The 24,427-nt window shown below is 49.0% G+C and overlaps 1 protein-coding gene across 4 annotated transcripts in view; it reads left to right on the top strand.

The window, feature by feature from the left end:
* The first annotated feature begins 11,639 nt into the window (after positions 1–11,639).
* Positions 11,640–24,427, top strand: part of ATL2 (atlastin GTPase 2) — a 38,495-nt gene continuing 25,707 nt past the window's right edge. For 2 of the 4 annotated variants that reach the window (XM_055714827.1, XM_055714824.1), the window contains exon 1: positions 11,641–11,796. In XM_055714827.1, the coding sequence (XP_055570802.1) occupies positions 11,736–11,796 (61 nt within the window). In that variant the 5' untranslated portion in view covers positions 11,641–11,735. Of the gene's footprint in view, positions 11,797–16,914; positions 16,937–24,427 lie in introns of those variants that run through there. The other 2 variants (XM_055714826.1, XM_027801768.2) reach the window with 2 other exon arrangements.

Genomic DNA, 24,427 nt, shown 5'->3' with positions numbered 1-24,427 from the left:
TCACAGCGCATCACACCTTTTTAGGCCCTTGTTAATGGTAAGACTTAATTACATTGCAGCAGCTGGCTCCCTGGCCCAGATGTGAAGAGTCACAGATTTTAAATATTTGATTTTTTGATCTTGCCTTATGAACCTACTTTTCCTGTGGCTGTTGGTAAACTATGTGGTCCTGAGCTTAGGCTGCTGCAAAATCTACTATGGACCGCTGCATCCCTCAGTGGGTGCATCATTGCAAGTTGTACAAGAGCGGAGTTTGATGTAAGTTGGCATGTATAGCTGAAGGCAGGAGACCGATTTCAGCTCAGTCTGATGTAGAATTGCCACCCAGTTTATCATGGGCTTATAACAGTGCTGGTGGGAAGGGGCCCATGAAGGTCTCTGATCCAGCCAACCCTTGGAGCAGGACGGTTGCCAGCACCGCCTTAGAGCAGCTGGGGCTCTGCACAGCTAAGGATGGGGACCCCTCCTCTCTGGGTACATGTCCCAGGGTGGCACCACCCTTCCAGGGAAGGACTTTTTCTTAACACCCTACCTGAACCAGCCAAGCTGCAATCTCTGCCTCTTGCTTCACATTGGCAAGGCTTTGGCTCTGTCCCCCCTGTATCTGCCCGCCGAATCACTGCAGACTTCTGCTAAATCACCGCAGCCTCCGCCTCCCCCTCCCCCTGCAGGCAATGTCTCCTGACCGACCAGCCTGGTGGTCCCGCTGGGCCCCTTCCAGGTTCCCAGCCAATCCATCCTCATCCTGGAGGGGCTGTTCACAGCCACTGAGACCTGCCCGAAGGAGATGCTTAGAGCTGGGGCAGCTGAACTCAAGCTCAGAAATGAGCTCCTTGTTATGTCTGCTCAAATAAGGCTTCAGGAGAACCTGGGTTTGATTGATTCCTGAATGAGAAAGTGTAGAGGAATTATAGAGGAATGAAGGCAGGTTAATTAACATCGATAATACACAGCTGTGGGCTGGCTTCAGGGGCGGTGGGTTGGCTGGTGTGGATAAGGTGCAGCTGTGGCTGGTTCCTGCTAAGTGGTTAAATAGCTCTAAGGGGTATGGAAGAGGAGCCCTGGAGGAAGAGGAGCCCTGGGAGAGGTAGAAGAGAGCATGTGCCCTGGGTGTAGGAGAGGCCCTGGATGAGGAGAGGCTGGCTGGAAGCGAAGCCTGGAGAAGGAAGAATCTGGATGCAGCAGAGGCAAGAAGCAGGGTGGACTGGCCTGAAGGGGATGAAGAAACAGCACGGACAGTAGATGAACTTTTGAAACCTCATGGGGGATTGGTGGCTGTGCTGGGGCAAGGCGTGCTAATGACTTACTGAAGTTAACCTGGTATGGGGTGGTAAAAGCCTTGCTGCAGCCGGCTAGTTTTGTTAGTGCTGTGACAGGCAAGTACCCGGCAGCGATAAGCAAGGCCTGCCTGTGCCTGTCTCCTCACGGCCCTGCAGCATCCTTCTGACCATGGAGGGCCATAGGGCACTGCCCCAGACTGTCTCCTCAGCCACGTGAAGGAGCATCTTTCTGGGAGCAAAGCAGTTTGGGGATGTCGCCAGCACCAGGCTGATGAGCCTAGAGCCTCAGACTTATGTGGGACTTTCTAGAGCAGCAGGCACCTCCCCACTGCTTCCTGGGCACTGCCCACCCTGCTGAGACAGGCCCAGGGGGCTTGGCTGCCCCCAGACCCTCAGGCAGTGTGGCTGGACCCCAGGGAGCTGCTAGAGCCGGCTTGCCCTGCCCAAGGCCAGCTCAGCCACCTTGCTGGCACAGCTCGTCCTGCCATGGGGAGGCGAGCACAGTGCTATATTTGGATGGTTACCGGGGAGCAGGAGGGCTTTGCAGGGTCAGCCTGGGCATTTCGGCAGTGTCTGGGCTCTGCACCTGAGCCTTTGGTGGGACATTAGGCTCCCTCCTCCCCTCCGTGGGACTGGGGTGTGAAGGGCAGCCCGTTCCTCCTAGAGCTACCTGGTCCCCACTGATCACTCCTCTGAAGGACGGTGTCAGATGTCCAAGGCCTGAAAGATTAGACTGGAAGTTTTCTGGGTGGGAGATGTCCCAGGGCTGAGGTCAGGGACAGAAATGCAACGTCTGCCCTGCTCTGTTATACAATCTGCTGTTAAAAAGTCACTTGGGGTCACTGCACCTGCCAGGCCACTGCGGGTGGCAGTGGGGCTGCCTAGAAAACAGGTTGTGGTTTGTGGGACTGCTGTCCCCCAAGAAGAAAGGAAAGCTGTTACGTGCTTTTGGGTAGTCCTACGCTCAGACCCTTCCTAGCCTTAGGGCTCCTTGTTGCAAGGTGCTTTTTGGTGATGGAGGCACCAGCCTCGCAAGGGCACAACTGATTTGTAAAGCCAGCAGCCTGATGTTCGCGGTGGGGAGGTGGCTTTGGCCACTGAGAGAAAAGGCTGGTGTTCTTCCGCAGGATGCTATGGCTCGATGGGTACAAGCAGGGGCCCGTGCCTCTCGCTGGGACACCGGGTGTCCACCAGATCTAGGCAAGATGCACCTTGCTCAGACCCAGTGGAGACCCGGCATCCATCCAACACAGCTCGGTGTCTCCCAGCCTCATGGCTGCTCTCTGCATTTCACAAAGCTGGAGTGGAGCAAAAGCTAGGGCTCAGCCGTGGAGCCCCCATGTAGCAGCTTGTAGGGGTTAGGCTAGTGCCAGAGTTCCCAGGCACTAATTTTGTGTGGTGATGTCCCTCTGGGGCTGACACCCATTTAACAGTACTGTATTAACGATTTTGAAGGTGCTGCAGAACAAAGTAGCTGAAATGGGTATGTGGAAGGCATCGGGAAACCTGTGGGAATGGCTAGCGATGATCCGTACTGGCTGCAAATGAGTAGCTGCTTGAGGGAGTTGGGTGACGTGTCCTAGCAAGTAAAGGCCAGGTCCAGGAAAAGAACCCATGCTGATGGGGGGGCTCCCAAAGCAAGGCTGCAAAGCAGTCGCCCTGTGCTCAGAGCCCAAGCCTTGCTGCCCTGGGGCTGCTGTTCTTGAGCATGCTTTTAGCCTATTAGCTATTAGCCATAGCTATTAGCCATGCTAGCCTATTTTTGCTGGGTAATTTCTTCCCGGAAAGGGGTTCTGGCAGGTGGCCGTGCTCCCCTGGGGGTGAGGGAGAGAGTTCAATACAAGCAACAAACAGGTCTGGGGCAGGGTGAGTTCCTGTTGTTTTCAAGTCAGTGTAGGTGGTAAATAGAAATGCTGGGGGATGGCTGGATGGCCCTGAGGAAGCTCAGTGTTATCCCTTGTTTGTGTTTTGCGCGCCCCCCCAAACTGTGCTGTTTTGGGGCACTGCTGTGCTGGAAGAGCAGGGCATCAGCGTGTCCCTGTGGCAGTGGAGGAAAGATGCTCGAGCTTCTCAGTTTTGCTGTGCATCTCCCCACACAGAGGTCAGGGCACCGCAAGCAGTGGCGCCATGCCAAGAGCCAGCCCAGAAGCCAGTGCCAGTGTGGGAGCACTGGGGACCTAGGATGATGCGAAGCACCTCATGCACCTGCCAACATCCCTCGTGCGGGGTGACAGGCGTGTTGCAGCCCTGGTGCTCCTCTCCTCCCCAAACACCACTCGCAAAGCTAGCAGGAGCCACGAGCCAGGTCCCCTGCCGGTCCCTTCTGCTCCATCCCCGAGGCTGCTCCGGGACAGCGGGGACGCCTTGTGCCATCCCTGGACGGGACTGGTGGGGCTGGGGTGGAACACTGGCTCTGCCAGATCACTTGCACGTTCCCCTGTGGTCACTTGCTCACCCCCCGAGCAGCACGGAGCAGTGGTCCCGAGCGTGCTCGCCAGTCCCTGCGGGCAGGCTCTTCCATGCCCGGCTTCCTCTGATCCGTGGGGGCATTCTAGCTTAATGCAGCTATTTTGTTATTTAATCCTGCTTGATTTTCTGTAACACCTTTTCAAATATTTTAAGCTGTCCTTTGTGGTGCTCGTCCACTGTTTAATCTGAGCTCAAATGATTGTATCTTAATCCCTGGATCTCAAATGAATTTGCCTTTGGTTTGGGCAGCTAACCCTCCGGCCCTCTGCTACAGCCAGGCTGCATTTACCCGGGGCAGGCCTGAATAAAACGCCTTCTCCCTCCCCTTCTCTCACTGTTTCTCTCTCTTGCAGGTTAGTTACTTGAGCTGCAGAAAATAGGTGATATCCCCCGAGTAATATTTCAAAGTAATTTCATGTCTTAGCCTTGTGATGAGCCACTGGAGCCTTCTTTTGTCAAGCTCCCTAAATGGGATCAGAGCCAGCGCAACACTGAGCTTTTCGTGGCTGACCAGGTGTGCAGAGCAAGCTGACGTGGAGTCAGCGTGCAGGACAGCATCTGAGTCCACTGTACAGTCTTACTGGAGGGACCCAGCCATGCTCTTGATGAGCAGTCCCTGGCAGCAACCTGGCACTGTGCTTTTCCTAAGGGACACGTGCACTTCACTTTGGTGGCATTGGAGTGGCCGCCTTTATTTCAACACACTTGCCTGGCCCACGGGAGTGTGTTTCTCAGCTCGGCAAGGGGAGACCTGCAGTCGCTGAACCCCCCCCTGGAGCCAGTGGAGCAGCACAGCCCTCTGCCGTTTCTGAGGGCATCGAGATGAACAGGACCCCATCAACATAAGCCCTGCTGCCTCTTGAGCAAGCCCCAGAGCAGGGCTGGGGCCAGCAGGTACCAGCCCCCCTGAGCATGCCTTCCCCATGTTCCTCTGCCTTCCCCACACTGTCACACGTAGACGTTTTAGGGCAGGAGGACCACTGAATCAGACCAGTACAAATCCAGAGATGACAGGACGCTGATCTCAGCCCCATCCTCTGGGTGCTGCTAAAACTTGCCTTCTCATTTTATTGTGATAGCCCATGGCTATGCTGTGGGCCCCCTGTGCAGATACATACAAAGAGGCTTGGAGAAAGATTAAATGCCATTTTTCTACAGTATATTCTAGATTTTACTGAGAGTAGATTAAATCTAATAAAATTCATATGTTAATCCAGCCAGATTAAATTACACATTCTGCTTTGTGTCCTGAGCTTGGCCCAGAGGCCAGATTGATCCTGGAAACGCAGACAGCAGAACTGGTCCAGTCCTTCATGTCTAGACTCAGCCCCAGGCTTGGATTCCATGCCAGATGTTGGATCCAGACAGTTTCATCAGTGTGTTAAGGATCATACCCAAGATCTAGGCCTGGTTCAGAGCACAGCGTAGCTGTCAGCCTGGCCCTGGGGGGTGCTGCTGCCCCAGGTGCTTGCTTGTAAACCCACAGTGCTGGTGGGAGAAGCTCAGCTCCCCATCTGACCTGGGAGTTCCTGTAGGTGTTGCCATCAGTGGGCCTCATGCCAGCTCCTGCTGACAGCTACCATGTCATTGAGGTACCCGAGTCCTTGGCAAGGCAGCCCATGCCACTCCAAAACTTCTCTTGAGCTGAGCACAGTGGGCTGTGACCACATGGCTAAACTGCATCCAAACCCATCCTGGTGATGGGCTGGTGCAGCCTCACCCAAGGGTATGTGAGGGGCCCTGTGTTGGAAGGTGTTTGCCTTCCAGGAAAGGACAATGACAGCTGCCACTCAGCTTCTCTGGTGCTGTGGGAATTCACAGCAGAATCCTTCTTTTAAGCACAACTCATCTCTATGCAGCTAGTCTGGACTTGCATGGGAAGAAACCATACGAAACCCTGGGAATAAACCACCCGCCTCCTTGTGAGGACCTGTAAATCTTGCTCAACAGAGCCAAAGTTCGTGTAGTTGCAAAGGATGCAAATAAATTTCACTTTGTAATTAGCACCCTTTGTACGCTAGGGCAATCATACCCAACCCCACATGCAACCAGGAGCCGGGTCTGCCTGCACAGGGCTCAATGCAAAATACCCTCCCCAGGCGTAAGGCTGCACCGCTTCACTCAAATCATATCACACGGTGATGCTTTGCCCCATAGAGGAGGAGCTGGCTTGTGATATCGAAGATCAGTTAAGCTGCAAGGCAAGGACAAATACCCTCTTCTAAAAGCCACAGCCAGTGCTGATAGGGGTGTCAGCCTAGCAAATACCTGCAGCATGCTAAGCAGTCAGTCTTGTCTTATTAAGGAACGAAATGTTGCACAGCGTTTTTCCAAGTGAGCCTCTGAACTGACACTGATGCCTCTGTGACGGTGGGGTACTTTCTCCTTTTTTCCAAACTGTCTTTGGTAACCGGATCGCTGCATGCTGCACCATGCAGGAAAAGCATGACCAGCACAGAGCCAAGCATGGTATCACCAGTTGCATCGACACCACTGGGGACTCCTCTTTCCTTGAGCTGAGCACCTTGCTGTTTGTACCAGCAAAGCAGACACAGCTCTGTGCCTTGGAGGGAGGCTGTACAGGTTCAGTGGCTGCTGTGATTATCTCTGCAAGACATTTGATGGGCATCACAGTGACAGCTGAAGCAATTCCTCTTTTTCTAGGACAAGAGGTCTGGGGAGCTGGAGTCTGGGGGTGTGGAAAAGTTCTTTCTCTGTGGTAGCCTTGATGGCCCAAGGAGCCATCAGGAAATGCCACAAAGGGGACCCAAACCCCAGAGCTGTCTAGAGATGCTCAGGTTAGATGAGAAAAAGCAGTTTAAAACCTGCATGGAAACACAATTCACCATACCAGCATTTAAGACGTGCATGCATGCTCCCCAGTAGCAGAGCTGGTCTCATCTTTAGTGAGGCAGGTCAAAACGTGGCAGAGCAGGCAGTAGGCAGGCAGACACATGCCCCGGGTGAGGCTGGAGGCAGCACGCTGGCTGTAAACAGAGCCACCCCTGCAGTGGGGCAGCCCTGGGGCTTGCAGGTGCGTTGGTACTCTTAAACAGCACTGCGGCCTCCACAGGAGCCAGCATCTAGCCCAGGCTTTAAAAGCAGCCTCACCTTGTTGTGCTCTTGCATAACAGTGAGATGGAAACCACACTGTGTTTATACAGACCCAAAAGATAGGAATGCATTTGAGCAAATACTTGCACATGAAAGCTTCAGCTGGCTACAGAGCTTCCATTTCCAGGAGCAGAAGAAAACCACTTAACCATTTAATCCTTCGAAGACTTCAATCACCCTAATAAAGGAAGGCAGGGCAGGATGGGGGAGCGGGCTCCCATTAGCACCTGCGGGACTGCCCCCTCCCACCAGGCAGGCTGCATGCCACCGCCCCAGGGAGCCCCCCTAACCCGTACTGCGCAGGGAAGCGCGGCTCTGGAGCCTGCCCGCCGTTCCCTGGCTGTGCCACAGCTCCTCGATTTAAACCCTTAATCCAGGGGAGATTGTGCAATAGCTCCTTCAGGGTGAGTACGGACTGTGCCCGTTTCAAAGGGATTTGGGCTGCCCCGGGGAGCCCCGGCGGCCCAGCCCCCCGTGCGGGAGCCCCGGCGGGCAGCTCCTCGGGGGCGCCCCGCACCCGCGGCTGCCACCGCTCCGCCCGGCAGGAGCGGCTCTGGGCTCACCGCCGGGGAGAGGGGGACGTGTCTCCCACTCGGCTTGTTATAAACGGGCGTGAGCCCGTGCGGGGGGCTACTCTCCGTCTCTGGAGTGTGGTGCTGCTGCCCGCTAAAAAGGCATCTCCTCTCGGCAGGTGGGACAGCTTGCAGGCTCGGGAGATTTGGTAAATTGTTTTTCCCCCTCCTTCCCAACTTGCATTCTGCTCCTAAGAGCCTCTCGGCTTCCCTGGAGCTTTCTGCAGGGAACCCAGGCTTGGATCCACACTGAATCCCGCCCTGGCTTTGTGCAGGCAAGCCCCAGTTTGTGCAAACCACACAGAGATAGCTACAAGACTGGGGCTGTGCTGGGCACTCTCTAGTGACGTGTGGCAACTTGTAGATCACCTGCGTGACAGATGAAGGTGCCCCTGAATCTGAGGGAGATGCTCTTGGGAATGGCAAACATCAGAAAAAAAACAGGAAACCAAAAAAAAGCCTGTTTATAGGGCTGAGTCCTCCCAGAGATGGTGAGACAATGCATCACTTGTTTCTACTGGGTTTTATTCCTCTCACTCTTTTTGTCATCTCCCTTTTCATTACTATAATAAAATTTTACTTTATTTCAATTACCAAACAGTTCTTATCTCAGCCCATGGGTTTTACCTTTTCCCAGTTCTCCCCCACATCCCACTGGGGTGGTGGAGGGGCGGTGAGCGAGTGGCCGTGTGGTACACTGTCGCTGGCTGGGGTTAAGCCACCACAGGCAAACACCAGGCAGCCCGGGCAGGACCAGGCAGCATGTTGCTGCACGTGGGCAGGGTGCAGGGACCGGTGGTGGGAAAAGGGAGTCAACGGAAGGATTCAGCTGCAGAGAGGGCAGGGGCTTGGTGGGCAGCACGGCCTCCAACGCTTGCTGGCACCTTGCAGAGGGGAAGGCTCCAGTTGGAAGGGGTGGGAAGCTGTGAGTAGATGAAACCCATGAGTAGCAGGGCCGCGGTGCCACAGCCTGGGCGCTTTTCAGAGAAAAGCAAGACAAGGTGCCTTGCAGGGCTTTTCCAAACTCTGGGAGAGCATATGCTTGCCTCTGGGAGCAAGCCTGAGATCCAGGCAAGTTTCCTAGTGGGAGACTGTTTGGAAATCTGAAGCTTGCCTGAGCAACACAGCTCCCTTGGTGACGTCTGGTGAGAGGGCAGCTGGCTGCTGCCTGCCCTGGCTGATCCCAGCGCTAGCGCCAGCTCACTGCTGCAGGGCTGAGCCCTCCCTGCCTCCCCAGCCTTCGCCCCTGGGAAGCCCCGGGTGGTCCTAGGGGCTGCAGCCAAGGGGTCGGAGGTGCCTTTTTGCTGCGGAGGGTGGGGGCTGCCAGAAGAGCCTCCCTTATCTCCTGGCTCTCTGTCCTCAGCTCCCAGCTTCCTGCAGCCCTGTGTAGGCTGGAGGGAAGATCAAGACTGACCTTGTCACTAGTTTTCACTCTACAGCCTGAAGCAGATGAGGGAAGATGTTAGTAAATGTGGTACCACCAACAGAGACCTCTCCAGCTCATCCCAGGACCCCCAGCCTTTCAGGACGAGAGATTGCTCTGTCCCCCAGCCCAGGAGTGGTGTTCAGTGTGCTTCAGATGGGTGTTTGGCTTATGGATTTGTCACCATAGAGGTCACCTTAAACAACACAGCAACACTGCGCTGACAGGTTAGCTGACAGGGATAAAGAAGTGTTTTATACAGAGAGGCATAAAGAACCTGAGTCTGGTCTGGCCTTTTCTGGTGTCCACCGGGTGCCTCTGCCTGCATGGGTCAGGAACTGTCCTGTTCCCTGCTGTGCCATGCTCTCTGAAGGCCAGGAGATGTTGTGGTGGATCCGTTTCCCTTCCTGCTGCTGGCGGGGACAGCTCTCCCAGCGGAGTGGCTGAGCAGCCCCTGCCTTGGGCATGGCTGGCTCACCGCCCTGATGACACTGGTTGTGTTCAATGGCCCAAATTGGGTTTGGGACAAGCTTGGAACTGCACTTTTTTTGTGGTTTGGTTTTTTTTTGGTTGTTTTTTTAAACCAGCATGGCCAAATCCAGAAGATGCTGTCCGTAGTGCAAAAGTGTGCCTTTGCTGGCCAAGGGGACTACTGGCCCAACCTGCACTTGCGCACCAGACATGTCCTCCTGCTCCAGTGGTCCCTTACCACCACAGTGGTTTGTGCAGTTGCTCCCCAGCTCCTTTCAGGCCAAATCCATGGCTGGCTTAAGCAGTTTCAGTGCTAACTCCTTGCATAACTTTTCTCAGAGGAAAGCGGCGCACAGCTGTGAGTGTGGTGGAGATGGGGACCTTTGCAGACAGAAGATGACATGTTGATAGCAAAATCCTCAGCTTGGGAAACTTCTCCTTTCTTCCTGCAAGCATAAAAGGACAGAATTCAGGTTGAGCATTCTGACCTCTGACTTCTTTTCCCATGTTATAGCAGCAGCAAATCCGGTTGCATGGAGCAGGAATCTGTCTGTATATGCACCATTTTGAACTCTTGTCCACATAAACTGTTCCAGACTTGGTTAGAAACAAAGTTGTTTACTAACAACAGAACTGGGAAACGTCTTCAGAATTGTGGGGTTTTTTTCCCCCATTTTTTTCATATTGAGCTGCTGAAGCTTAAGCCTGTCAGTTAACAGTGTTTTGAGCTTTCAGTGTGTTTTAGTTGAAGGCATTTCCCTTTTCCTGATTTCCTGTGTATCTCTGAACTACCTCTGCATGCAGCATGTGCTCTGCCTTCTTTCTGATGTCAAGAAAGGTCTTAATATCAGTTTGGGATGAGGTTTGAAAGACAGGCAGTGGCACGCTCATTTTTCTCAAATAAGTAGAGGGTATTAAACTGCAAAAGGTCAATGGCAACTTTTGTTTTTCCCCAGGATTCATAACGACACTCCTATACAAAGGAGTTGAATTCTGCTTCTGTTTGTGCTGATGTAAACTTGGAATAATAAAGTTCTTGACAGTTTTACATCATCATGTATTTTATTATTGCAAGCGGCACAACTAGAACTGAATAATGATACTAGTTTGATCATTGTACCCTTCTGCAGTTCACGCTTGCTGTGACTACAGCATCTTCTAGACATTTTAATGTCCTTTTAATGTGTTTTAGACGTTAAACTCTGAGGCAAGGACGGCCGCTGTAAGCACAGCACCAAGTGTAGTGGGCCCTAATGCTAGGAAGACCCTTATGTTGCTATCTCAGCAGTAAGGGACTGAAAGTGGGGTTTGGAGAAGGTTTGCAAAGCACTTTCAGGTGCCATGACAGACTGTTGGTTTTTGCTTTGAACATTTCTTATGAGGTTTCCTCCACCTCCGTTTACGTAGAACCAAACTGTGCTTGTTTTTCAAATTGCTGTCGATCAGAAGCTGCATCTCAAAACCCAAGGAAGTCATCAGGACACTGAGAAAAATGGTTTCTACAGAATTGCCACAGCGAGATGGGTTTTTGCAAAGCTGTTGCCCACTTCACATGCTTATTTACCAGACAAATGTGTTTGTTGTAAGAAGTGACGCAGTCACACTGACCAATTCGATTATGAAGGTTTACATGACCTTCAGCAACAGGAAACCTCGCAGGCCCAACAGCCACGTGCAGCGAGCTCTAACGGCCTTCTGAACGGCGGTGGTAAGCTCCGTTTGGGTTTAGAGGCACAAAACTCTGACAAGAGCTGGGAACGGCAGGAATGCATGCTCCCTGGGGAACCCGCGCCGCCGGTCCCGGTTCGGAGCCGCCCTCTGGCCCGTTTCCCGCCCGAGCGCCGCAGCAGGCAGGGGCCGCCCTCACCGCGGGGGACGCGGGTCCCCGGCTGCCCCTAGGCCCGACGGGCCCGTGCAGGGAGCGGCGGACCCCAGCGGACGGCCTGCGGGGCCGGGCCCGGTGGCAGCTGGCGGCCGCCTCGCCGGCCTGTGCAAGCCGGGCTGCTGACGAGCGAGGAGCCCGAGGGACGCTCCACCCTGAGGTTGCCCGCCGCGCCGCCTCTGTCCCCCCGCCCCAAGCGCCCCGCTGCTCCCCGAGGCCCTGCGGACCCCTCACTCCCAGCGCGCCGGGGCCCTGGCGGAGGCCGCTGGGCCGGCGGGGGGTGCGGGCGGAGGCGGGGGTCCCCCCGGGCCTGCGGCACGGCACCGCCGCGGGCGGGCAGGGCCGAGGCCGGGGGCGGGCCGGCGCCGGGAGGCGTGTCGCGGCTGCGCATGCGCGGCACCGCCCCTGGGCGGGCGGGCAGCCGGGGGCACTAGGACCCGCCCTGCCCGCGCGCCGCCACGGGCGATAAAGGTCTGGCGGCGGAGCTCTGACGTCACGGCGAGTTAATTTTAAACCTGGACAAGATGGCGGAGAGGGACGCGGCGCGGCGCGCGGGGCCGGCCCGCCGGCGGCCTGACCCGGCAGGTAACGCGTCCCCCGGGGCTGGCGGCTGCGGGCCGGTGGCGGGACCGCCCGGCGGAGGCGCGCGGCCGGGCGGCGGGACCTGCCGGCAAGCGGTGCCGGGGGAGGCCCCGGTGTCTCCCCCCTCCTCAAAATGGCGGGGGCGGCCGGCAGCCCCGCCGCCTGCCCTCTCAGGGGCGATGCGGGGGGCAACCGGCGCGGCGGCCCCGTCGCTGGCTCCTCAGCGGGGTCATCCCGCTCGCTTCCCGCGGGGGCCGCGCGGGCGGCGGTCTGTGGGGGAGCGGGGGCGGCCGTGAGCGCGGCCCGGCGCCGGTGACCTTACCGGCCGTGGGCACGCCGCGGGGGACGCGGGCCGGAGCTCGGCGGCCTGGGGGCGCCGGCAGCCGCGGGGCCGCGTCCCGCTGCGGAGTGGGCCGCGCCGAGCAGCTCGGGGGAGGCGGTGGCCGGCCCGCGGTGGCCCGTCCCCCGCAGGGAGCCGGTGCGCTGCTGGCACCGCCGGTCTCGCTTGCAGCGTATTCCCCGGTGGCGACGGGACGCGCTTCCGACTCGGGGTTCGGCCTCGGGTGTGCTGGAGTCTGCGCAGTGTGTGGGGGTTTTAATACGGTTATTTCTCGGGAACAGCTTAAAACCCGGGAGCTCGTTAACCCGCTCCGTGCCGCGCCGGGGGCGGCCGGGCGCCCCGCCTGAGGCGCCGGTGCCGGAGCGCCTGAGCGGGGCTCGGGAGCGGGGCGGCCGGCTGGGCGCGGTTCCGTACGGCCCAGCAGTGCCCTGTGCCGCCCTTGGTGTCAGTGGGTTCACTTGCAAGCCAGCTAGGGCTGGGGAGTGTAACTGCGCGGTGAGCTGGCAGGTGCAGGGTGGCCGCTCTTCTCGCTGCTTTTGAATGGGAGGAAGAGGCAGTGAATGCTTCTGAGCCTGTGGCAATGTGTGTGTGTCGCAGCATTGCGATTTTAATGACTTAAAATTGTCCAGAGATTGCGACTGAGGCTGTGGTACTACTTGAGTACTGTTTTCTCTCCCTGTTCTCCTGTCGTTGTCCCCCTCAAATTTTCTGTGATGTTTCTCTTATGATGTTAGGTTATTGCATAACTCTCTCAGGGTCATAAAAGTGCCAGGACACCTGTAATAAATGGCCTTTAAGGTAGCTGTGTTATCATTACTGGTGGAAACATGCACACGTCACTGTTAAATTGCTACTTTAGGCATGACACAATGTAATTGATAGGCAGCCACACATGCAGACCCTGTGCCTGCTTGCAGAGAAGCTTTCTCTACATTGAAATAAAGCAGTGTGGTGAATTGGAATAGTTAAAAGAAGAGAAATGTTATGGAAGAGTCCTAAAACTCCTCCTGTACTATTGCTATGTTGCTTAACAGCTGTTACGTTTGTGCTTACCCTAAAGTCACTAATGGTGTTACAGTTCCTCCTGAAATAATAGCAGTAGCTCTGCAGTGTTTCAGCTAGAATGCTTTTGAAAACAGGGAGTGGGGTTGAGAAAGGCTGTATTCTTTTTCCTTTCTATGTTCACCTGCCTGCAACTGCAAGATATTTCTGAAATCATTCTAGCACGGAACAGTTTTACTTGAACTATCATAAAAGCATTCCTTTGAACACCACAGCCTCCCCTGGTTAAGGAAGCCAAGCAGCTCTTGTTTGTGTCAGATGGACAGCAAGTGCTTGAGCCAGGTCTTGCAGGAGCGCTGATACTTTCCAAGGTACCTTCTGCCAACTGCAGTCCCTGTGTTTTGGTTACATATTGGTGATTATTGTTTGCTTACTGAATATACTAATAATGTACCACTAACTGGAGCAAGATACTCTGATAGATGAGGGATTGTTTTTTTCTTCTTGTCCTAATAAGAAGAGTAGGGGTGCTATCTCAAGCTGGCCAGACTGGATAAGAGTGGGTCCATTGGAGGTATGGAGGGCTGGGGATTTTCCTCCAACCTAATAAAGAGGGCTTATCTCTTGATGGCAGTAATGCATCCTCTCTGACTTTTGAGTTTTGCTCAACTGCAAAAACAGATGTAATGAGCAGACAGAAATGCAGGTTAAATTAAATTCTGTGTTGTTTTTGTTTTCATAGTTAAGTGCAGTGTCTTTAGTCTCCAGTGCAAGCTGGATCACTTCAGCACTGTGATAAAACTAGTTTTAACTTGGTGCTTCTTGTTAGTAGACTGTTTTACGTCTTGCTACAGCCTGTAAAAGTTTCTAATTGTTCCAAGGACATTCATAAGGAAAACTTCCAAGTTTCACTTAAACTTTACCTTACATAGAAAAGTTGTTTTTGTCTTACTGCACTGCGGTCATGTGCAGGACCTGTCCTGGGGATGACTTTCAATAGTCCTGGCGTGACTGTCTTTGAATGGGAAGTTTTAAATTTTAAAAATCAAACTGAATTGTTTCCTTGTTTTTACTGTTGCTGCACGCTGTGCCTATGATGTCACCTGCAGGCTGCCAGTTTGAGTGCATTTTTCCAACTTTTTGCCAAGTCCTGCATTAACTTCTCAAACTTATTATACCAATCATTAGTGTTTTAAGGCTTTTGTCTTTCATCTCAACTGTTTATGGTGAACAAGGCATAAAGCTTCTGCATGGGCAGGCCTTTATTTGACACTTGTAAACAACTGGAATTTTTCAGAAGTACTTATGTACATTGGTTCTGAAGACTTTATGCTTACTGGAGAGTGACTGGGTCTCTTTCTCATAATGTTTTCAGCAAACTGAAAGCCTTCTTGAGATGTCCTGAAGGAAAGATGGACATAGCTTTCTTTGTTTTTTGGAAGGTTGTTCTTGACTATTATTTCATCCTGTAGCTGATTTTGAGGTCATAGTGCTGTGTAGGGAGTTGAATTACACAAATACATTTGTGGGATTGGGGTTTGTGTCTAGAAACCAGAACAAACAGGTGAGCAAGTTTGAAATGTGTGTGAAAACATCGCTCAGATTGATGTGTCCTGTTTCAGCTAGCTGCCAGGAAATAACTGATATGAAGCGAGTGATGTCTATTAGGACAAGGATTATAATAAAATTGTTTCTAGCAGCAAATTAATACACAATAGGGACTAGTGTTCTGAGAGCATTGGTAGCTAACTTGTCTGACCTTTAACTTCTGTTTATTTTTGAAATAAATTAATATATTGTGTAGTATTAATTTCCAGGAAAGCAAGGTTTTATGTGTTTGCTAAGCATGCTTTTCGAAACACATTTGATGTAAAAGTTGGAGGAACTCAGAAGGCATTTAAATTTGGAAGTTGATCTTCTGCCCGCTTATGAAACCTGAAGTGAGATCTGAGGGACTTGAAGATCTGTCTTTCTTCCTGCACTGTTAGTTCTTATTTGACTGAATGTATTTCTTAAGACTTGAAGGTAACACCCATTGTATTTCCGTAGCTGTACAAATGAGTTACTGGGAGAGGATCTAGGATATTAATTACATGATAGGCAAGTAACTACTTGTTGGTGTTTAACTGGAGTTCTCACTCTGCAGCAAAGCAAGGAGCTTACTCTTCCCCCTCTGCGTTTGGGAGGGAGTGTACATACTCCATTACAGTGCCATAACTGGTAAATTCACTTAATGAATTACCTCCATAGCAGGTTGTTCATGCAGTTACATATCCTACAGCTATCTAGTTAGTTTGCCTGGAGTGTGTCACTGAGAATTCCAGCTGCTCCATGGAGACATTACTCCTTGAAGAACAAAACTAGCTTGTATCTCGTTCTAGCGTGAGAATAGTAGATGTTTGTGCTCAGTATTTGTGAAGCTAAGTAAGTCTCTTCTCCCTTTCCTGTTAACCAAATTAAATAAATAGTTGTGCTAATTTTATAATGGTTAGTAGCTGGCTCCTCCTTAAGGCTGGAAAAACTTGGATGTTTGACAGCAAAGATGGCTTTACTGAGCTATATAGCATCCAAGGCAGAAGTTACCCGAGTGAATGCAGGTAAGCTGGATGTTGGTATTCCTGGTTGATGCCAGCTTGACAAACTCATGAGTAGGGCTAATAGACTTCTCTTTGACATGATATTTGATTTCCTATTTGGGCCACTGCAGAAATGGTTTATGAAAGACCAACTTACTTTAAAAGAATCACCCCACTCTTCTGTATTCTGGAGGAATAGATAAGAAAACTGTCAAAGCTGGAAGACTGCACAAAGTGCCTTTTGGGAAAGAACTTGGCTTACAGCTCAGTTACTAGGCCTCTATCTATGACTTGTGTATGGTATGAGGGATATTCTGATATGCTTTTGCTAGCAGGGGAGATGTCTCATCTAATACTTTTTTCTTGTTCTAGATGTATTTCCAGACTTATTTTCAGTGCAGACAGTGAGCAAATGACTGGTTGCGTTTTCAGCCCTACATACCAGTGATTTCTGCATGGCAAGGTGGGGTTTGTGTGCTATTGCAAGTCTTGGCAGGTTTCTCTTAAAAGACTGGAATAGAAGCCAAAACCTGGAAGGCAGTGGAGTTTAAGACTTGAACTAATAAAATGTTGTACAGATGAATTGTACAGTGTTGAATGTAATTTCCAGTAAATTGATATGTGAGAGTAGAACTTTAATTTCTTGTGGAGTTGTTCTTTGGGTGAGATCAGAATCAGGTTCCAGTCTGTAGTTAGTGTAAAATCTTAATACTTTTTTCTTTTTTTTTTTCCTTCCACCATCACCTTAGTCATGTTGAATTTACAAGTTCTGATTTGTCTCAATAACATTGCTTAAAAGACACTTCAAATATGTGTTGTATAATGATTCCAGGACAGCAAGGCTTTTTTTTTTTTTAACTTGGATTGAAAATTATAGAAATCTGTTGGAGAACTTGTCAACTGCTTGTACTGACGTGTTAGGACTACTACTTATACATTGTATGCACTTGGAAAAGTTGTTCATGCCTCTTATCTTCTCAAACAGGATGGTACTGCTGAGTGGAAGAACAAGTGTAGTTATTTTAACTGTCTCTGTAAACCCAGTCCTATGATACTACTGTCTTGCATGTTACGTCTTTATCCTGCTTCTCACTCAACCCCTTCTGCATTTTCAGCTCCTCAGGTACATGTAATAAAGGATCTTCTGGCTTTTACTTGGAGGCTGTTCATTTATCTTGGTCTGTGTGACCTGCTCGGGGAACCATAAACAATTGGGAAATGAAAGGTACCATCTGTCAATCCTCTGCCTGATACGGAAATCATCACAGTACTGATTTCAGGGGAGAAAGAGCAACTTGAAGTACATGAACTGCTAGACATGGAGGCAGAAGCTTGGCTTGCTTTAATGTAGTGCTTAGACATAGAATAGTAGCAAAAATGACTGCTGTAGAAAATTAGGTTAAGGTTCTTGATATAACCAAGTCACTTCCTTAAAACAAGAAGTCATCTTGCTTTTAATAGAAATAATTTCTTAAATACTTAGTAATTCTGAAGTAATACTAAGGAATTGTTAATGACAGCAGTGTGATTCTAAACATGGCGTTAAGGCTGCCCTCAAGGCAGTTATCTTCCAAGCAACAGTCTTGAGCTTGTCATGGGGATAAGGGAGGGAATGCAGTACAAAATACTTAAAAGGAAATCTTCCTAAATGCTAGCGTGCCAGACTTCTTGGTACAGAAATTGTTTGGAAAAGTGCAGTAAGTAATGCTTTTGGAGGGTGGGGCACAGAACCGGGGTATTTTCTAGAGCTAATAGTACTGTAGAAATAAGTACCTACTAAAAACTTGCCACATACTGTACTCTGAGATTTAAAAGACAAAAATATTTCAAAATAAAATAATGGTGGTAGGAACATTGAAAAAATTAAGCTTAAAAGCAAAAGTTGCATTTTCTAATGTAGAAATGAACATGCTAATCTACTCTGAACATCTAAATAGTGTATGTGATTAAATATTTGCAGAACCTTCAGATGCTACTAGGAATCCTGCTTGCTTGAGAAGATCCTTAAAATGCACACTGGTGCTTTTAAAGAGGTTGGAAGTTGGCTCATGATAGACTGAATGTTATTCTTAGAGTCTTGGTCTAAGTACTTTGAGTTACAGGCATATCACTGTTTCGTTAATCAAATAACAAACCGAGCTGTTCTGTGCTCTGTGTTGTTGACTTATTTCTGTAGTGCCTTAGAACTGACTAGGTTAAGCTTTTGTGAGCTTTTAACGAGCAGCATGTTGCTATCTCTCTCTGTTTGGGTTAGTCTTCTAAACCTAGACTTCTCTCCACAGTGTTTGTCCTCTGTATGCTGGAAGGAAAGATTTCATGGATCCACAGAAGGAGGATAATAAATATGACCTACAGAGACTAAGCTAACAGTTGGTAGGGTGTCTTAAACTGTCCAAAGACTGTAAGATGGATATTAAACCACTTGTAGTCCCAATATACGATACGGTGTGCTGTCCTGTAGAAAAGCAGTTAAGATTGGCTAGATGTATTCAGACTAGTATGAGAACTTGATGTGAAGAGCAGTAATAATTAGCTCTCCTGTGTGTCTTCCTTTCAGGAGGATGATGTGGCTTGCCTTACCTATGGGGTTACTTTCTTCTTTTTCCCCTCCATGCTATATACTCTCCACTAGGCTTGACTGGCCAGCAGCTGTAAGTGTACATATAACAACAACACTTTCTGTCTCGGGGCAAAATGCTGTTTAAGAAACAAAAAATGCTTCTATTGTTAAGACTTGTTTTGCTAGCAGTGGCTGAGGTTTCTGTGGTAACAAGTGTCATAAATGATGTCGAGGAAGTTTAGGTAAGTCTTGAGCCCTTTGAACTGATACAAAGGTGCTTGTTGTGTGGAGCTGAGCTACTAAAGTCTAAGTGTTTTACAGCGTCCTTGTGGCAAGGGAATGCTCCTGTAGTGCAGGAAGGACTATGCTAGGCTCAAGGTCTTCCCACCAGTTACATGTTCTGGCCTGTGTTACTGGAAAAACTGAAACTGGTGTTAACCTCCATTTGCAAAGGAAGGAAACTGTTGTTAAGTGAAGGGTAACAAATGTGTTTGCTAGCCTAGCCTAAATCTGAACTGTTTCAGATCTAGACAAATCCTTGGCAACACTTAATCTGATCCAGTTACAGCCCAGTTGTCTACCCATCTTTGCAGTGTTATCGCATATCGCTAAGTCAGTCTCCACATGAACATGCTTAACTGTACTTGTGAGTTCTGAGAGTCTGGAGAAGTTTTCCAGTTTAACTAGGTTGTAGTCACAAAGCTAAACTTTTCTTTTGGCACCAGTGACTAGTCGAGCAGCTTGTGCCTTCCCCTCAATTGTGCTGTTTCAGCTGTTTTAGAGGCTGTGGAGTGCACAGCACATCACCCTGTGTTTGTTCAAGATAAGTTGTCAGGACCTAGGATGGTGGTGCCAACACAGAGGGCAGCAATCCTGTACTGTTCAATGGTACAGCTGAACCGACCTTGTGCCCTGCAGATGAAGCTGTGTAGCTCTGCTTTTTGCCTTCAGTTCTAGTGCTCATTAGGATAGTTTGTAGAAAACTTCATATTGGATTGCTTTTTCTGCTGGCTGGGTTTGTTTAGCTGATTTGACTCTCAGCAGCATTGGATGTGTGGCAAAATTAGCAGGAAAGGCAGTGTAGGACTGCGTGGTGCTGGAAATAGGAAGGAGTGGGAGAGCCCTTCTATGAGTGGGTGGTTAAGACTCAGCTGTGCTACTCAAGAAGGCCTGAAGAAGCAACAGGGGAGAGAGGAGGTGGCAGTTACTGGTGCTGTCCTGTTGGCAGAATAAGTATACTTTGAGTTGTCTTAAAAAGGGACTTCTGTGCAGCAACAGCAGTGATGTCTGGCCAGAGACTTGGGAGTTGTGGAGAGTAGGCATGGGGCTCTGAAGTGTATGGGCATGGTTAGGTGCTGTATCAATTGTTAGGAATTAATTGCAGAAAAAGTGATGCGGCAGCCGGGGCCTCTTTCTCTCTGTGCTTGGCAGCTGGGACTGAGAACTGCTTTTGTCATGGCTCTGTGCAAGAAGTCTCTTCCTCCAGTGGAGATGAAGTGAACACACACATAATGTGACTTGTGGTTTCAGTTCTCCCTAAATTGACTTGTGTGGGGCTTTTTTTCTGTTTCAGTTCGAGTTGTTGATCTGGGCATTGTGTTTTCACCTGCTCACACTTCCCTTTCATCTGGTGGGTGTGTTAGTGATGCTATCAGGTTAAGAAAGGTTGAGAAGTGAGAGGAAGGAGGAAATGAAATACTACATGAAGGTTTCTGGAGGTAGTTACTCTATCAGTTTTGTTAGCTACATAATCTAGAGAAGACTGGTTTTACTTTAAGAAACTGTCTCTTCCTGTACTGCTCTTTATTCTTTGAAATGAAATATAGAACTTCTTACTAAAACAGAATTATGGAGTTCAGTGCTGGAAAAGCTGGATGGGAGGCTCTTAGCTGCAGGAACTTAAATGGAGATGGGAAGCTAAGTGTAAACTGGAGGTTGGGCTAAGATCACTTTTGCTTAGAAGCTTGAAGTTGTTAGAAGCATGGTTTGATCAAAAAGCAAAAATTGAAGCCTTCTCAGCTTGCACTGTTTCCGTAAACCTGTTGGTGTTCTGACTGACAGCTTGTTTATCCTGGAAATGAGTCTGAAAACCAGTGCTTTGTGCCTCCCTGTACAGCAAAAGTGAGCACTTTGCTTGCTGCTGCGCTCCTCTGTGGCTGTGGTAACAGATGCAGCTGGGTGACTAAACCTACGCTGGTTGGTAATCTGAAGATCAAACATGGGGTAATTGGAGTTGGCATCTCTTGCCTTATTATTTTCTCCCTTTCCTTCTCATTCAAAATCTTGGTTTAAGTTAGGTGATAGTTGTTTAAATTATCAGCTGCTGATGCAAGGAATACATATAAGGTATGTAAAATGTAGTTATGGCTGAAACCAATGAGAAAATACTGACTGAATCTTCTTGGGTGAGCAACAACCTTAAACAAAATCACTCTGAAGTACAAGCAGAAGTCTGCCTAGTTTAAATCCGTGTGGCATGCAAGGATGCAGATAGCCTGCAGTGTTCACAAGGAGCTTTCACTTGCCGTTTCCAGAGTCCGTGGTGAACTAGGGCATTGTCAGATCCAGTGTTCTCATTTCCATCCTCAAGAACCTGAGGGATGGGTAAGAAAGGGGAGAGAAGGCAAGGAAGAGGCCTTTCAGTGCTCTCATCTGTCTTACTCTTAGTATTCCTAAAGCAGTGTTTTCTGAGGGGGCTGGAAAGTACTGGTAAACCATACTGTGGGTAGAGATCCTGTTAGGTCCTTCAGTGAGTGTGCTAATAATAGCTGTGGTTTTTAGGCAGAGTGGAAGAAGGGTGAGAAGCATGCTTTGTCACTATCCCTACCCTTCAAGTTTTTCCTTGTAGCTATGGAGAAACATCTTTCTTACTAAGTTCACAATGTGCTTTCAGAAAGACATTCCTTTTATATACATAAATAACTATTTTTTGGGGGTTACTTACTAGGTTGTGTCAGGGTTCTGTTTCTGCCTTAGTCTCTGCTTGTTGGTATTCTCTTACTTGTATGCATTTGCTGAAAATAGCTGAATTTAAGGGTTAACTTTTTTGCTGCACATCTTCATTATAATGAAGTCTCCCTCTTATCTTTTCTGTCCCTTTAAATGGAGAATGCAAAATGCCAGCTTATCAGTATTTGGCACAGGGGAGAGCTGTCTGCTCCTGCATGCATGTGGACCATTCAACAGAGAAGCAATTTAAAGCACTTAAGAGTAGACAGGTCTATGTTTGATTAGTTATGACACTTCATAGGTATCTAGGTCATCCGAATATCTTCTTTTTTCCCTTCCCTGGCAGAATTTTAGCTTCAGGTACTTCTCGATTCTGCTCACGGTTTATGTAACAGTTCTAGATCTGTCCCTTAACATCCCATTGCCCTGAAGGAACAGAGAGAGTTAAATGAAATGCGCCTTCCCCCCTCCCCTACTCCTGTCAGTCTTATTGGATATCCAAACAAGTCTTTGGAACTTAGCTCATCAGTCTTATTTATAGCTGAAATATTCAAAACATTTAATTATTTCTGGCCTTAAAATGAGCTACTTGGCAGTATTTACTACTCAGCAATAGGAAAGCAGTGATGCGTTAAGGTCTGTGGCAGCTCTGTAGCTTTCATGTGGATCTTGCCTTGAGTTTATTGCATGGAGTAGGACTGCCAGAGAAAAAAGGGGACGTCAATTTTGTGATTTAAATCTAGTGATGATTTTTCCCCCCTCCCAGTAGATGTGCCAGATTTTTTTACCTTGTCGAAATAAGATTTGAAGGTTAACCTATTTTTTTTTTTCTTCTGTGCTCTGGAACTCAGTTCACACATGCCTACACTTCCCTCAGATCTCTACACCAAAACAAGAAACATTTAAACAGTTTGTCTCCTGTCTTAAGGAAAACTTCCTAGGTGAAGCTCAGAGAGAATGTATTACATTTAAATGTGGTGCAGCAGTTCTGTCATGATAACTTATTTTAAGCTTTTGATTCAAGCTGTGAACTCTTTCAGGCTGTGGAGGTAGAACAAGATTTCAAGTTAGATGGTGTGAGCTTCGTGCAGCCCACTTCAACTTGCTTTACCACTCAGGTGTGTGTGTGGGGGGGAATCTATTATGCATCTGTATTGAACTGTGAGTGGGACGCTTCAGTTGATTTTGTGTGGACACAAATGTGTGGTGTCTGTAGGGCACAGGGAATAAGAGTTCAGGGATGTTGAGAGCTGCATTATCTAGGGGCACCAAAAGTTTTGATTTGAAGTTGGACTTGTAGCAAAGTGCAGGTTTCTATACAAACAAGGCATTAAGACTACCAGCTTGAAGATGTACAGTGACTCCATGTGATAGAGCAAATGGAAGGAGTAATGATGAGAGCCATCTACGCTAATGAAAGTGAATTCTTTAGACTGATCATAATCCAAGCCTTAAGCCACTAAAAAGCAAATGGGATTTAAATTTACTTTAATGTCATGCTGCATCTGTGTGCAGTTGTCTGTGTTCAACCCACTGTCCAGAGAAGCAATAACTAGTTATTGATGAAAAACCTATACTGTATCTAAAACAGAGTTTAGGAATTAGTGTGTGCTTTTTTTGTGTTATAAAAGAATGTGAATGATGTGTTTTAACAAGCTCAAGCCATGTTTGGGTTGAAACGTAAGTGTGACTATATTGGTTCTTCATTTCAATTAATGTACTTAAAAGGAGGAACTTGCAGTTAAAGCACACTGGCTCTTTTCACAGCGCATGGGTAGCTGGCGGTTCTCACTCCTGTGTCCTTACACTGCAGGACATATAGGTCATCAGATGCTAGCTGTGTACATGGGGAAGCAGGAATTAGCTTTTCGTTTCACCTCATACTTTAAGAAACAAGTTATTTAGTTGAGTTTGTTAATTTGAAATAGTGACTGTACACACACAAGAAGCTACTGTTCTCAAAATCTGGCTTAGCATTTCAACAAATGGTGCTTGTTCTGGATACTTAGCTGATGAGTGTCAATAGTAGTCCTGTAGTTGTTGCTGAGTGAAGAGCTTCTATGGAACTGGGTAGTGCTATCTTCTTTTGGCTATATTTGCTTCCATTCAAGCCTCTGTGCTTCTGTGTCTTGCTGCACAGTATTGCTTCTCTTCTATCTCCTGGCCTGTTTGACCTGGGTTAGGAAGTGATTATGTGGAGTCAGAACTGTGCATTAGCTCACATGCTCTAATTGAATGATTCAGGTTGGAAGAAGCCAGAACAGGGTAGGGAATGATTTGCAAACAGTCATAGTAATAGGCCTGAATGAATGGCAGACTTCAGGAGCAAGTCCAGTCAGTGATCTTTTTGCATCAGCTCCAGCCACAGTGGTAGATATGACTGTAGTCTGGAGTATGTTAGTTCAGTAGTATGGAAGCTTCAAAGGTCAGATGAAGTGGGGTGTGTGAGAAATGTAGCCGTGGCTTTCTGGGCCCACAACACTGCGCTACAAGCTCTAGTCCTTATACTTTGACAGATGAGAGCTTTTCTGTATGTACTCAAAGCCTGAAGTCTAGTCTCTTGTGCACATGGGGATTTCCAACAGCACTGAGACCTGCCCTCTGAGTTGGATGAATCTACCAGCCTGCGTTTAGTAGTCTGGCAGGAAGCAGTGTTGCCTGGCTGTTCTGCATGCAGTGCAAGGAGCCATCAGCCATGCCTCAGAAACATCCAGTCTCAGAGTGTGGATGTATGGGGTAGATGTGCTGGGTCCATAACCCCATTACTGGGATGGAACTGGACTTCTCAAAGTGTAAGAGGGACTATTAAAAGATAAAAAAAGACAAAAACCCCCAACAAACAAACAAAAAAACCCACAACAAAAAAGCCCCCAAAATAACAAAAGTCTGTTGATTTGGTTGTCTCTGTAGCAGTACTGAATGTGTTGTCATGGAGACTTATACAGGTAGGCTGCCATGAGCTTTGCAAGTCCAAGCTACTGTCCAGTTGGCTAGAAACACTTCAGTGTAGGGATGGTCATTCTGTGAACACCACCTCTTCTGAAGTTAATCCTCATCCATTCCTATACGTGGGCTGCTGGGACACGACTGGATTGTTGCAAGAACCTGGAGCACTTTGTGGCCCTTAGACTGGGCTTTAGGACAAACTCACTTGAATTCTGAGTGTCAGGTAGTACACTATGACTGCGCTGGGGCAGGTGAGGAAGG

Source organism: Falco cherrug, chromosome 6 (genome assembly GCF_023634085.1).
Source record: "Falco cherrug isolate bFalChe1 chromosome 6, bFalChe1.pri, whole genome shotgun sequence".
Taxonomy (NCBI): domain Eukaryota; kingdom Metazoa; phylum Chordata; class Aves; order Falconiformes; family Falconidae; genus Falco; species Falco cherrug.
This window is presented reverse-complemented; position numbering and strand designations above follow the sequence as displayed.